This window comes from Phacochoerus africanus, chromosome 3, assembly GCF_016906955.1.
Source record: "Phacochoerus africanus isolate WHEZ1 chromosome 3, ROS_Pafr_v1, whole genome shotgun sequence".
NCBI lineage: Eukaryota > Metazoa > Chordata > Mammalia > Artiodactyla > Suidae > Phacochoerus > Phacochoerus africanus.
The window spans coordinates 99,783,276-99,799,213 of NC_062546.1; the positions used below are offsets into that span (position 1 = coordinate 99,783,276).

At 39.1% G+C, this 15,938-nt stretch overlaps 1 protein-coding gene across 1 annotated transcript in view; it reads right to left on the reverse strand.

Annotated features, from left to right (window-relative positions):
• The window catches only part of CSMD1 (CUB and Sushi multiple domains 1), a 1,865,356-nt gene that overhangs the window by 205,740 nt on the left and 1,643,678 nt on the right, over window positions 1-15,938 (reverse strand). Inside the window, exons 30-33 of the mRNA XM_047772241.1 lie at window positions 13,232-13,426; window positions 9,613-9,729; window positions 5,159-5,272; window positions 3,015-3,110 (exon numbers count right to left, since the gene is read on the reverse strand). Of these exons, the coding sequence (XP_047628197.1) occupies window positions 3,015-3,110; window positions 5,159-5,272; window positions 9,613-9,729; window positions 13,232-13,426 (522 nt within the window). The remainder of the gene's footprint in view (window positions 1-3,014; window positions 3,111-5,158; window positions 5,273-9,612; window positions 9,730-13,231; window positions 13,427-15,938) is intronic.

Here is a 15,938-nt window from a genome sequence, read left to right on the forward strand (position 1 = left end):
AGATCATTAGAACCTGTAGAACCATATTTAGTGATTGCAGGGAGCTTGGGAAGAAGAGGGGAGGCTGTGGGGATCCATCTGTGAACATTCCGGGAATTCCTGAGCCTGGGGAGTGGGTTTGGAGGAAGGGGTGTTCTCCTGGAAAATCTAAAACGCTGTTTGATCACGTTCATGTTTAAAAGCAAGCACTGTTTCCCTCCTCTGTCTTCAAGGAAGTTTGCTTATGTACGAAAGATGTTCCAGCAGTCCAGACCTGGTGTGGAATGACTGTGCGATCCCACCTTGGGAGGAAGCCCTGTGTGATGGGGGCGGGGGGGGGGGTCACCCCTCCTAGGCTTCCTCGGGGCAACCATGTGTCCTCACTCTCTCCTTCCTCCCTCGCTTCTCAAAGGGATCCTTCCATTCCCAAGTAGCGGGAAGAAAACAAACAAGACCCCACAAAGACATGAAAGTTAATCAGAATACTTTGCTAAAAAAAGTTTCTAGACTTGCATTGCTTCTCAGGATCAGAGGGGCAGTAACACCCTCACCATCAGTGTCTCTGCCATATTCACCAGGTCAGCATGGAGGTGGGGGAGTGTGCCTGGCTCATGCACAGGTTTTCCACACCTAACACCTGCACTCTTTCTTCATTGTAGTCTGACTGATTTTTTACAAGAGACCTGTCTGTTAACAAGGATGAGTCATCCTACAGCCACAGAAGTCAGAAAGTCCCTGTGCAATTTTAAGCTTTAATGACTTATGGAGGAATGAAGCCATAAGTGTGATATGAAAGCACTATTCAGGAGGTTTCTACACAATAGAGTTCAAATAATTTCTAGGCTTCCACTTAACTACTCTCTTTCAGAAGGCAATGTTCAATTTAACTTTTGAGATGCAGTGAAAACTTTTCCAGGGGCTCCTGAGTGATTTATAAATTGCCTTCATGATCACATTTCGTTACCTCCAAAGGATTTGGCTTTGATAAAAAGACATCAATTTTTGCATAAACTAGATGTAGGAACAAAGCAAGAAAAGGAGATATAGTGGAACTTGACAAAATATTGAGTATGTTAGAATCATTACATATTCTTAAGTATAAGGAAAACATAGTCCTTCTATAAATGATTTGCTTTTCTTTCTACTTTTCTGTATTTTACATGTTTTAATGATAATATGTTTCTTTATAATAAGAAATGCAATGTTAAAAACCATTACTCTAAGAATAACATTTGCAAGTAGAATAGACAAAGACTCAATTATCTGATCAATTTTCTAATCTTTATCAGAAATTAAAGGAAGTCCCTGATCAAAGAAGACAATGCCAGGGATTTGAATTTTTCTGGGACAAAAAATTGTACTTAAACCAAGCAGTCTAGTTTTTTTAGATGTCACAGCAGCTGACTTGGGTTTCTGAATCTGCTTCTGCAAAGTAATATAGATTTATTTAAAGAAAACTAGGAGCAGGTAAGAGGTGAGTTACCTAAACTGGACATGCTCCAATAAACACTATTTAAAAAAAAGGTTTAATTATTTATATTTTAACAAAAGGCTTATTTAGAACAATGCAACTAATTTTAGTGTAACAGCCTCATCATCTAAGCAATTGCTACTTAAACTGGATTACAGATATTTTTCCTCCCAGTTGTCCACCAAACATCATTCTCACTCTTTCCATAAGCTTTAAATCATCTTATTGTCAAACAGTGACGGGTTTTTATGGTGAACTATTTTGAGACCATACATTTCACAGTGTGAGACTATCATAAATGATTTATGAATGATGTGACAGATTGTTATTCTCTATAATTGATGAAAAACATGATGTTGTCAAGCATGTTTTCTGGAGGAGTCTTTATTAAAGGAAAGAAACTGCTTGCTAGGAAGTGATTTTCCTGTACTGCTGAAGAAAGCGTTCAGGAGCAGCCTGTAATCTCTCCTGCCTCCAGCAAAATTTAAACCTAGAAATACTGAGTATCCTTCTCATGTCTGAATAGGCGGTTAGTTCATCACTGTTGATGACACCCTTTTTCAGATCTCAAGCTATCCAGTCATCGTAAGTTAGATTCAGAGATTTGCTCTGTGTTTCTGAGAGTGGATGGACGGTTCCCAAGGTATTTTTTCAAATTCATGTAATGAGTTTGCAAAATAAAGGTGAACTATAAACTGGGGGAAAAAATGTTCATTTTTCAGAAATGTTGAGCAATCTCAAGTATTTTAAATGTTTCAAATTCAAAAATAAATATAAAGGTGTGAAAGTACCTAAACTTAAGAGAACCCATGCAAAATAAAATAGGTATCTTCAGAGAGAAAAGCATGGGTGGTATTCTGGGTTTAGCATGGTTTTATTATATTTCATTTTCCATTAGATTTTACAGTTAAGATTTGGAATTGTACAATGTGTTTTAAGTACATTTCATTAATAGTTACTAAAATCTATTAGGAAACATTTTATTTAATTTTACTTAATTAGGTGAAATATTACATTTAAAATAATTTTGCAAATTGTAAAGTGCTATGCCAAAGTGATCTCGTATATTTTCCTGGCCACGCCGCATACATGAAGTACTATTGTATCTTTGTCAGAGAACTATCACGTTTAATTGTCAGAAAAATAATAGTTTTATTAAACAATTTTGTTATAAATATATAGGTTCCTTCAATTTCTTTAATATTAAAAAAATGCAACTCAAATGCAGAGTTTCTGTCATGGCACAGCAGAAATGAATCCGACTAGGAACCATGAGGTTTCGGGTTCAATCCCTGGCCTTGCTCAGTGGGTTAAGGATCTAGTGTTGTCGTGAGCTGTGTAACAGCCACAAATGCAGCTCAGATCCAGTTTTCTGCAGCTGTGGCTGTGGTGTAGGCTGGTGGCAGCTATGGCTCTGATTGGACCCCTAGCCTGGGAACCTCCATGTGCCGTGGGTGTGGCCCTAAAAAAGCAAAAAACAACAAACAAACAAACAAAAAAACCCTGCAACTCAATATTTTTGGTCCTGATGGATGTGGATGTGGGGAGAAGAGCAAAGAGGTACCTTGGTAGACAAAGTGGAAGCCTCGGGCTGGTGCGCCGCTCTTTGCGCTGAATCGGAGCAGAATCTGATTTGATGTGGCCAAAGGCAGTGTTTCACCTGGAGGATGAAACAGACAGAGATAATGCATGGATCCACTCAGCATAGGCCTGTAGGGGACAGGATTTTTGAAAAAAGTTAATAACTTAGAGTTTCAATTTTGGAACTCTGTAAAACTTTGCTTTAGTGTTTAGAACCCAAACATGTCATTTTTACGAAGATTTTAAAACTCTGTTCTTGCCTTGACATTCCCTTAGAATCTTTTCATTATGACCTCCTTTCTGATTCTTTTGAAGAAAGCACTGATAATAGGCCTATGAGCTGATAATATGGGGAAAAGAAGGAGTAGGTGAATTATTGACTCAGAATCAACTTTATTTGATAGTTACTTGCTAGGATTTTACTTAGAATTAAGACAATGTCTCCAAATCCAAAGTTGAATTAAAAATAATAAAGAACTCGGAGGGGGGAACACCTTTTAACATGTAGATATGATACATGTCCCTCTTTTTTTTTTTTTTTTAGTGAACTATTTAATTTAATTTTATTGTTTTTTTAATTACTCAAATGAATTTATCACATCTGTAGTTGTATAATGATCATAACAATCTGATTTCACAGGATTTCCATCCCACATTGCAAGCACTTCCCCCCACCCCCCAAACTGTTTCCTTTGGAAACCATAAGTTTTTCAAAGTCTGTGAGTCAGTATCTGTTCTGCAAAGAAGTTCCATCTGTCCTTTTTTCAGATTCCACATGTCAGTGAAAGTATTTGATGGTGGTGTCTCATTGTATGGCTGACTTCACTTAACATGATAATTTCTAAGTCTATCCACGTTGCTAAAAATGCCGGTATTTCATTCATTTCAATGGATGAGTACTATTCCATTGTGTATATGTACCACATCTTCTGGATCCACTCCTCTGTCGATGGACATTTAGATTGTTTCCATGTTTTGACTATTGTAAATAGTGCTGCAATGAACACTGGAGTACATGTGTCTTTGCAAGTCGTGGTTTTCTCTGGATAGATGCCCAGGAGTGGGATTGCTGGATCAAATGGTAGTTCTATGTTTAGTTTTCTGAGGCATCTCCATACTGCTTTCCACAGTGGTTGCACCAATTTACAATCCCACCAACAGTGTACTAGGAGGAACAGTCCCTCTTGAGTACTCTGTGGGGCATGTGAATGGCTTAAGCTTTTCAGAGGTGAATTTGTCAGTATGTATCAGGATTTTAAAAGTATATCTTCTGATGTATTTCTAGACATTATATCATTGGATATTGATAGAAAATAACAACATAGGTCTTAAGACCTGTGACTAATAATAGTGAAAAACTGGAAACAACCAAAGCTCAGCCTTAGTTGGTCAAAGGCTGTGGTGCACGTAGCTAGCTCTAGATTGCATAGGTAAATGATGACAATGTAGCAGTGTTACAAACAAGGGCCATAGCATCCGTGAGAGGCTGTGTTAAATAAATCGTGAACACTGTTGAGCACTAAGCTATGATATTTGGTGTGTATTTATACATTTTGATAGGGAAAGACCTCTGCATGTAATCTTAAATGAAAATGTGCAATATAAATTAAGTTGTGAGATAATAACCCATGTTTTATGAAACCCCACAAATGTCTGCACACATACATGTGGGCACACATGGATGCATGTGTGTACATCCACGTATGCACCTTTATACATGTGTGGCTATGATGCATCTCCACATGTATGTATGTAAAGACTTGGAATGATTTAGACCAAAATGTTCATATTATTTATCTTCAGGAAGATTACAACACACAGAATAGAAGATAAAATAACAGGATAGTTTATTATTCCTTCCTTTTCTGATATGTTTATTTTTCACCAAGATGGATGTTCTATTTTCCACAATCTTAATAGGTAAAATGATAAAGGTGGGTCGTTTCGTATGTGGGACAAAAATACATTTGAAATTTTACATTGAATATCGGATTTTATGAAACAAGCAAGCACATTAAAAAATGATTAAATTTTTCCTCCACAGAAGAAAATAAATAATATACAAGTTTAAAATTAATTACCTTGGTGGTATAAACAGAATTAAGGACAACATACATTAAAGTTTACCTGAATGAGACCCAGAGAGTGAGCTGAGGAGTCTGGCCTGGGGGTGAGTCCCGTCAAAGAGCTCTGCCAGGTCATTCAGTGCCGTCTGGAAATAGGCAAACTGGCCAAATACCACTGAAAACAGAGGGGCGGGTCAGCACAAAATGCTTCTTCACAAATAAAGAAATGAAGATGGTGATTGTACTACATAGTTATCGATACGTCCCAAAGACCATGATCCTAAGAATCCTGTAAATAACTTATTTTCTCTGCTTTCTAATAGTTTGCTATTTGCTTCTTAGTCATTTGGTATTTAGGAAAAGGAATAAAATTACTATTCCATGTAAAGTTTGAATGACAAATGAAGACTTTTTTTTCTTTGAATTTTAATACTATGGTAAGGTAGTGGAAGAAGAGCCATAGGGCTGCCTATTTATTTAAGAGTAATTAATGACACTTTGTTCAGTGAATACTAGGGACGGAATCAAGGTGTCTGCTGGTTCTTATTTTATGTTTTTTAAGATTTTAATTTTTTCCACTATAGTTTATTTACAATGTTATGTCAATTTCTACTGTACAGCAAAATAACCCAGTCATATCATGTATCATATATATATATATGTGTGTGTGTATACATTCTTTTTCTCACATTATTCTCCATCATATTCCACCCCAAGTAACTGGATATAGTTCCCTGTGATATACAGAAGGAAGAGGCCTGCTGGTTTTTAAAGCAATTTGGTGGGGCACTTGAATTTTTCATCTATGGTTATGATAGTGCCAAATTCACAAGAACTCACTGCACTTTACAGACGATTCAGCAACCTGTTATAGGAATTGCTTACTGTTATTCCTTACTCTTCCTGTAAGATTTTGTGTACCTTATAGGTTATAAAACCAGAACAAGGTATATATTTTACTACTTTAAATTTAATAATTTTACACTCATAGTGATAATATATAGGGCCTTTAAGGTATTTAGAAAAACTTGTGATTTAGTACCCATTTACAAGCAATGAACAACTAACTCATTTATGTGTAAGGGTTAAACTAAAATCATTCTGAACATGAAACGGAGCTGTGTGTATTAATTATACATGAAAGAATTAATCTAAATGTTGGCAAAACTGAGAAAAATCTAACCGTAACAGACTGTGTGTATATACACATTATATTTCACATGGCATACAGTTTCTTACATATATGTATTATATTTAGTGCATATATATATATATGCATGTATAATGTACTACATGCATATGTAAGAGAACATATGCATCATATATGTAGTATTTTAGGATTTTATAATTTCCTAGGGAAACAATAAAGGAAGCGTATGAACAAGGTGAATTTTCCCAATGGCTAAAGTGCTCTCAAAACAGGCATAAGAAGGAGGGAGGGATTTCCTTAAGGTTGCTGCTTGTACAATCCCTTCCTTCACATTCCCTTCCTCCTAATAATTAAGTCTTCATCATGATGGAAGCAGAATAATTTAGCCTTTTAAATAGCACAAAAATGAGTCCAACACACATAATTACTATTTTTTTTCAAGAAATGTTTAGGAAACATCAACTTTACGCTGCAAATGAAGACTGAAGTCTTCAAAATAGTAATTTTGTCCTAGAAGCATCTTGTGTTAAGGTACACAGAGATTTCCACAGCAGATCTAGATCCAGGGTGTAGGTGCAGGTAAGGAACAGGGACCCCCAAACTTGGGGAAGGGGTGGGAAATTGTCCCAGAGCCTTCCTCGAAGAGCTACGTGGGCTGAATTCTGACCAATGACTGTTTTCAACCTAAATTCCAAACCAACAGACATCTGCCAAGAACTGGAGCTGGTCCATGGAGGCCATGCCGCAGCCAGAGGAGATGGAGATTAGAAGGGACAGAGGGAGGGCAGTGGTTGCCAGCTGTGGGGATATTGACATTTTCTGGGGGATTAGGGGGAGAGCATTCCAGCTAGCCCTGAAAGATGAGAACGCAAACCCTCTTGTGTGAGAATGAAACATGGGGGTTTATTCAGCAAGTGAACACAAAGAGCAAGCTTTAGGAGTGAATGGCAAAGGGTCTGGTTTGGCTAACACTCAGTGGGTAATGGGGGCAGAGGCGCGGAGCACAGGCCACGGCAGCCTGAGACTTAGGGCCTTGAAGACCAGGCAGAAATGTGGATTTTGCTCTGGGGGCCAAAGGAATGAGTAAAAATGTTTATCAAATTGCTTTCACGATGAGATTTTTGTTGTAGAAAGGAGATTTTGGTGACACTTTTGTTGCGAGCCACACAGGAAGTCCAAGATTTTGGTGACACTTTTGGATGAAAATAAGGAGACAGCTAGGACACCAGATGACCTGTCTACCATGTTACTTCCATTTGGAACCTGTGTGAGAAGCCCCTCTCCACTGAGCGGCAGTCACCCCATCCCATAATACCTGCTGAGCATCTCAGGGGCCCTAAGAGTATTTTATTCACCTCAGCATTTATCACAATTGTCAGAAAAGTAATAGATAAGATAGCATAGGTTTTCATTAAGGACTGTGTATAACTATTTTATCCTAAACTAAAGTTTTCTGCCCAGGTAGAGTATGATATGTTTATGTCACTAAACCGTTCAGATTGGGAAATTATTATCAATATTTAGGATAGGAGTGGAACTTTTTTTTTTTTTTCTGCTGGAGAATCATAATTGTGTGGTGACAACTCAAATTTCGTAATAAACTAAAATCATAAACTATGGCTGGTATAGTCTATTGAGATTGCTATATTTTGTCAATTATCCATGGATAAAAATAAAAGGAACATTCATGGAAAAGTAATAGGAGGAATGTTTGGGGGAATTTCAGTGATAAAATGTATTAACTGAGGCTAAAAAAGGGACTTGAGAGGCACTGGTCCAGCGTAAAGACTAACAATCTAGGACCTAAGTTTTATTGTCCTTTTTTTATAACAAAATAAATATTTTGAAGACCAGTCTTTCAGTTTTTAAATGAGAGAGATGTCTGCCATTTGTTTGTATAATAAGTGGACCTGTTCTTTGCTTCTGGAAAGCTGGTCCCTCTGCCCTGGCTTCTAGGACCACAGCCATCACTCTCTAAGACACATACACTCTACTCCTAACAGGCAAATGATACAAGGAAAGCCTTTCCTGAAAACTCAATCATCCCTGAGGACTCGAGGAGAGTAAAAGTTAAATGACTGGGTTTAAGAGACTAAGCAAGGTGTATCCCACGGTTGGTGAAGGGCCAGTGACCTAAAATACCAAAAGCTGAAGTACATGCTTGGTGGAGGTTTTCATTACATTTTAAGAAGCCTGTGATTAATGTAACAGAGGTTTATAGAAATCATTTGTCTCCCATATGCAAATTTTTAAAGCAGCAATTAACTTTCTTGTCATCTAATTGTATTTTTAAAATGTTTTCCCTCAAACAGAACCTAACCTTAGAATTTTTATCTATTTTATTTCTATGAGTGGGTGGCTGCTATTTTGAGTGTAAAGACAAAACCTTGACTATGTTGGATTTAAAATTTTATGGTTGGGAAAAAGGAACTAGTCTATAAAATTATAAAAGCTACTCTCTGGTCAGAGTTCCCTTTGTGTCTCAACAGGTTATGAACCCGACTGGAATCCATGAGGATACAGGTTCGATTGCTGCCCTCACTCAGTGGGTTAAGGGTACGATGTTGCCACGAGCTGTGGTCTAGTTCGCAGATGCGACTCATCCCGTGTTGCTATGGCTGTGGTGTAGCCAGCAGCTGCATGCAGCTTCCTAGCCTGAGAACTTCCATATGCCATGGGTGCGGCCCTAAAAAGACCAAAAAAAAAAAAAAAGCTACTCTCTGACTCAGGGGAAGAAGGTAACACAAAAATATTTTCCTGGTTAGGAGTGAGAGGGGAGATACGGGAACTCAATGTTGAGTAAACTGCCAAGGGAGCCACCAGAGAAGGACCTTCTAGCAATGAAGCCATCCAGAAAAGTGGCCCAGATTGGAAGCAAAGTTAGGAGGGAAACTCAGGAAGTCAGATTTTGGAGGCTTCAGATAGGCCTCTGCCCACATTTACATCTCCAGTCACCCAAAACTGTGCTCACTGACCAGTGCTTTCCATCTTAATCTGATTACTAAATATATGCGCCAATTACCCACAGACAGATCAGTGTTTCTCTGGCCCACATGTGACGCTGTGATTCTCCCTGGCACACAAGACAACCAACTGAGAAAATACTCTCCAACAAAAAGAACAAAGCCAAGTTGGTTCCCTCTGGACTGGAATACTGGAATGAAATTTAAGCATTTCATGTCACACTGATAAAAGAACTATAGTGGATATTGTTTAAGACATATTTTGAAAAATCTGTTGTTTTGATATGCCATCTTTTACATTATTTTATTATATCAAGAACTTGAATATTTGCTTACAAAATGACAGAAAAAGTAACACCGAAATAAATGTGACGGCTATTTAAAAGTAAAAGGAAGTCTTACCAAATTCCTTTGGCACCGTGATGGAATAGAGGCAGATCTGTCCGGCTGTGTAATTGTGAGGGTAGTTGGGAGACAAAACTACCCCTTCTGATCCAGTGTACTGGCCACCACATGGGGCTGGAAGAAATCAACAGAGTTACATGCTGCATGTGATCACAGGGCAGGCAACAGGTGAGTGGAAGACAAAAGCACCAAGCAAATGAGCATTGTTATTCAGAAACTTTCAATGCCACAGTTAAAAACTGGTTTACATCACTATCAAAAGTGAAATAGAAAGAAAAACAAAGATTGAACAGGTGGACTATTTTCACTTAATTCTTAACAAGTATTCTGTTCATGCTTCCATGCTAAGCTGTGAAACAGGTGTGCTCTTACTCAAGTTAGAAATTCTTTTTTTTCTCCCCCTTTTTTTTTCAGGGCCATACCACCACATATGGAGGTTTCCAGGCTCCAAGCTGAATCTGAGCAGTAGCCTCTGGCAACACAACTCATGGCAATGTCGGAAACTTTAATCCACTGAGCGAGGCCAGGGATCGAACCCTAGTCCTCATAGATACTAGTTGGGTTTGTTACCGCTGAGCCACAACAGGAACACCTCAATTTAGAAATTTCTTTTATATTAATGTGATAATAGAAGAAAAATAAATATGCTCTTATCTTTGGAAATTAATGTAGCAAACCGATCATTTCCTAAGTGAATAAAAACTTGCAACAGTACTCATTGAAGATGGTAACAAGAAACTAACTCATCCATTTAGTTAATTGGAATGTATATCTCATACACTAAGGCAACAAGACACAATCAAATTGAATGTAAACCAAAAACAAGACAAGCAAACAAAGCCATTCTGACCCATGAAAGGAGCTCTAGGCTGTTTCCATTTCTCCTATAATTCTCTAGCAGTCCTCAATGAACAAAAATTGTAAGCAATAGAAAAAATATATATATATATATCATGCATTTAAAACAAACTAGTCCAAAATACTCCCCATAAAATATGAACTATCAAAATATTCAAGATAGAGCAAAAATCCCTTAGTTTCATCGGTGATCTGAGTGATCAGCAGACATTAACTCCTGCACAAAGTGTGTTCTTCATGAGTTATCCCAAATAAACTATGGGAGGGGATATTTCTGTTTCACGATTTAGAATTTTTAGTTTTATTTAATTTAAATAAACAGCTTAAGGAAAAATCAGTGTCGTGTCTTATGCACTTTGATGACTGGTTAACAGAAACTGTGCTTGACTTCATAGCTCTTCAGATAGAGAAAAAAAACACTAATTTAAAATTTATTTACCTACCTCCTAAATGTGATCTTATTTTTTATGTTTAGCCTATGGCCAAAGAATTTCTTATCAGTCCCCTATAGCTTCAAATTATGTTTGAATTTAATACAAGTTTAATTTTCCCATTATTATTATTATTATTATTATTATTATTATTATTATTATTATCTTTTTAGGGCCATACACATGGCATATGGAGGTTGAATAGAAGCTGTAGCTGTTGGCCTGCAACCTACACCTCAGCTCATGGCAATGCTAAACCCTTAACCCACTGAGCGCAGCCACGGATCGAATCCACATCCTCATGGATACTAATCAGGTTTGTTACCACTGAGTCAAGAGAGAAACTCTAGTATTTATTATTACTATTATTATTTTGCTTTTTAGGGCTGCACCCATGGCATATGGAAGTTTCCAGGCTAGGAAAGTGCTGGCCTACACCACAGTCACAGCAATGCAGGATCCGAACCATGTCTGTGACCTACACCACACTCATGGCAAAGCCAGATCCTTAACCCACTGATGGAGGCCAGAGATCAAACCACATCCTCATGGATATTAGTCGGGTTCTCAACCCACTGAGCCACAAGGAGAACTCCACTCCCCAGTATTATTTAATAAAATCAAAAATTCATGATCTTTCCTCAGTTTAGCTTCCTGTTTTTCCTATTTCCTATTCCTAAAGTGAGATACAAACACAGCAGGAAGGAAGCAGATCATTTCACCGAGACACCGACATATCAGAACTCTTATCCAAAATGTTGCCTTATTAAATCTCTCTGTTCTGCCTTGTGTATATGGTGTACCTGTGAACTTTCAGATCTACAGATGCAGCACAGATCCTGAGACTGCAGGTTCCAGGGCTCTGCGCTGAGGGGAGGCAGATTAAGAGTCGGGGACCATTGCCCTTTGCTAAGCTAACATGACTGCATGTGCCATTTGTATAGAGAATTAAGAGTCTCCATCTTTTGAGCACCTCCTTTGTCTGAGAGCTCCCTTTGCATCCCAGAGAAGCCTCCCAACACTGCAGATGGAAGCAGTCCATCCCCTGAGCCCTAGGTGGGGAAGCCGGGATTTGGCTGACGGGGAGGGTGCAGCTCTTCAGGGCAGCTTTTGGATGAGTGACCGGGGGCCCCTATCTAGTCCCCCTGAGGACCACCCTGCCCTAGAGGAGGGTCCTCAGGATCCAGGCTGGGGCGGATGGGAAGGCCTTGACTGACTTCAAGGTCACAATCTGGGTCCCCAGCACTGTCCATACCTTCCCAGAGCTGAGGGGCAGCTGAGGGCAGGTGGAGGGAGAGGATAGAGGTGAGGCTGGCCTCCTACATGTGTGTGTTGGGGGGTGTGGGTGTGTATATATGTAGTTTACATGTGTAAAATGTGACTGTAAAATTTTCAAATGTAAAGAACAATGATAAATATTCAAACATAGAAATACAGAGGTATCAGAGCAATGCAGGGCATCGGGTCTGTTTGCCCAAGTTTGCTTTGATTTTTCATGCACTAAGTTTCTAAAACACCAGTTTGGTCAGAAGAATCATGAGCTGTCCTCAGGAAAGGATGTTTATTTCAGAAGTTTAATGTATCTAAACTGGTCCTTGAGTTCATCCTAAAGTAACCTTGGAATCATTTTTTTCTGTCACAGACCAGGTGGGTTTACCTTCTTCTTTTTCATGTTTATCATTTGCTGAGTAAAGAGATCAGTCTTGGGTTTTGTCAGTGGAGACAGGCATGAAGCCATCAGCTGGACTGAGATACAGAACCTGGAGGACTGTCGGGGAGAGGAGGCTGTCCCGGGGTCTGTCCCATTAGCATACCCCCCACCCCGGGCACCTGCGACCAGACCCCTATCACAACAGATCACTGTTGTCTGTTCCTGAAGCTTTTAGTCACTGAATGTCCATACAAGGAATTACAGACTATTGGTATTAGGGGAAAATGACACATCCTTATATACGTAATATATGTATATGTAGGTAAAGAGAGAGGCAGAGGCAGAGAGAGATACGGTGAAAGAGACAAGGGCAGAGACAGAAAAAGAGCACACCCAGAGACCCTTCCTTTGTACCTCTTATACATCCAAACAGAAGTTAGAAATGCCAGACTATCTAAGTGACAGGAAAGCATCACTGTTCCCAGAAACCCAGACAATGGCTAAACTACCAGGTAAGTTCAACGGTCAAGGAAGGTCGAGCTCTTATCCCAGCTCCTGCTGCGGGCTCCCCACCCTGAGGAGAGGGATACAGGGCTCTAGAGCAAACCATCTTCAAAAGTGGAGTCTGGGTTCCAGAGCAGAACTGTCACTGAGGAGACCCTGCTTTCTTACGCACCGTTGCAGGAGGGCAGGACCCGGTTCCAGGCGGGTTTCCCATCGGCTCCGATCACACAGGTGATGGACGATGGGTCAGCAATCTTGTAGCCAGAGTCACACTGGTAAGTGACGGTTGAGCCGAGTTTGAAGTCTGTCCCAATCCTTGTCCCGTTCATTATATTCCCAGGGTCAAAACAGGCCTCCCGTGGTTTCTCTGTGGCAGAAATGAACATAAACTCCATGAGGACAGGGATTTGATTGTTTTGTGATCATTGGTGGTTGTTCATTATTTTTAGTACCTAGAATAGTGCCCAGCATATCATAAATGCTCACAAAATATATGATTGAGTAATTACCAAGTTGTTAATGAGTGTTCAAGTTAGTAATTAAATATTCTAGGAAAGCAGGAAAAGAAAACTCTTTTCAATGACATTATATTTCTTATTTTTTTTTTTCTTTTAGGGTCACACCTATAGCATATGAAAGTTCCCAGGCTAGGGGTTGAATCAGAGCTACAGCTGCCAGCCTAGACCACAGCCACAGCAATGTAGGATCCGAGCCATGTCTGCAAACCACACCACAGCTCACAGCAATGCCGGATCCATAACCCACTGAGCAACGCCACGGATCAAACCCACAGCCTCATGGATACTAGTCAGATTTTTTTCTACTGCTCCAGAGCAGGAACTCCATATCTCTTATTTTTCAAACCACCATTGACTACAGAATTGCTGTTAAGGTTGATTTCCTGACTCTTGTACTTAAGTCATGGTCATATGAAATCACAGCGCATTTTAGGAAGAGGTGGGAGAATTGGGTTCACGAAAGAAGATTGGTTTAATTCACCTAAGTGAAGCGTGCTCGCTTACACTGGGAAGAGTAGCTAGACTGGAGGATCGTCACGGAAGACTACTCTCCCGCGTCAGTGAGAGATCAACTTAGCCAGAAAGCACACTTCCTGATCCATAAGGGCAGCTCTGTATCTGGGATGTCATAATTACCTAACACAGTCTGGTCTAAATGCAATAAATGTTCAAAGGGTTTGAGGGCACACTATGTATCAGGCACTGAGCTGGGGACACTGTAAGTTTTAATCTCATCTTTACCAACCTCTGCAACGTAAGGATTATCTGTGGCCCTGTTTTACATTTTGAAAATCTCAAGCTCAAGAAAAGTCAAATAACAAAAACACACTGCAGAGGCCTGTTCAACTATGCGGCCACTAAAGAAAGCATTTGCTAAAAATCTATCTTTTCCAAAATAAAAATATAAAGGTGTCTTCTTTTTTTCTCTCAGTCTTGCAGCTAAGTGGTTAATTCCACTTATGTTTTGGTAGCCTTAATATTGTGAATGTCTTATTTCAGCAGGCCTTCCAAATATCTCATATATTGGATATATATATATATATATGTGTGTGTGTGTGTGTGTGTGTATATATATATATATATATATAATTATTTAACTATCTCTCTTATCCTTCTGTTGTAATTCCATCATTTGAATGCTGTTTGTGATTATCATCATTCTTCACATCATCAACAAAGTCCCTCACAACATCAGAATCCTCTAAAATTGAATTTTACATTTTCAAGTGATCAATATAGATGTTATGTTGAAATGTTTTCCTTCATTTTTTGGCTTAAAGTTAAGAATATGCTATTGGGGTGTGCGTGTGTGCATGTGTGTGCGAACATCCACACATTGATGGGGTTATGGATAATGATACAGGCTCAGGGATAGCCTGAGTGGATAAAATAATAGTTCCTTCCATGTGGCCTGATCATCTCCCACTTCACTCCCCACCATGTTAATCATACACATAAAAGATCTCTGGAAAGTATAAATGGAAGACTGCATTTTACCCTTTTGGGCTATGATCAATGTGGATTATGTTCCCTTTTAAACATTTTTCCTTACTAGTTGTCTGCCTCCTGCCAGTGAGTAAATCGGCAAAGTGGTTTTAGGAAAAGGACCCTCCTGGGAGACTGTGACAGGTGTGCCAGAAAAGAGTAATGATGACAGGAGCCTTGAAAACTGCACCCTACATCCTCTTAGGTATGGATCTTATACAGTGGAAGAGGGAAAAAGCATGAATTTGGGACATCCTGTAGAAAGGAAAAGAGGCCTATCAACTGTATTTATTAGTATTTCTCATTATAATTTTAATGATCTATGTATTAGCATCAGCCAGAGATCTCTTTGGCAACGGTTGACCTAATCTATTATAAAGAGCTATTAGAATATTTTATGTAAATACTCTGGTTAAAGTGCAACATAAATACATAATATTATTTTGCGGAGTTCCCATTGTGGCGGAAAAGAAACCAATTAGGAACCATGAGGTTGCAGGTTCGATCCCTGGCCTCGTTCAGTGGGTTAAGGGCCTGGCATTGCCACAAGCTGTGGTGTAGAAGGAAGACACGGCTCGGATCTGATGTTGCTGTGGCTGTGGTGTAGGCTGACAGCTGTAGCTCCAATTGACCCCTAGCCTGGGAATCTCCATATGCTGGGAGTGAGGCCCTAAAAAAAAGCAAATAAATAAATAAATATTATCTTGTGAATTATATGGTATATTACCATATGTATCACATGTAATATAGCGATTATCATATATCACACAGCATATATTATCTTATGTACCATGTATCATACATAATATATTAATTATACATATCAAACATAACACAGATACACAAATGGTGGCAGCCTCTCCACAGGTCCTCTCC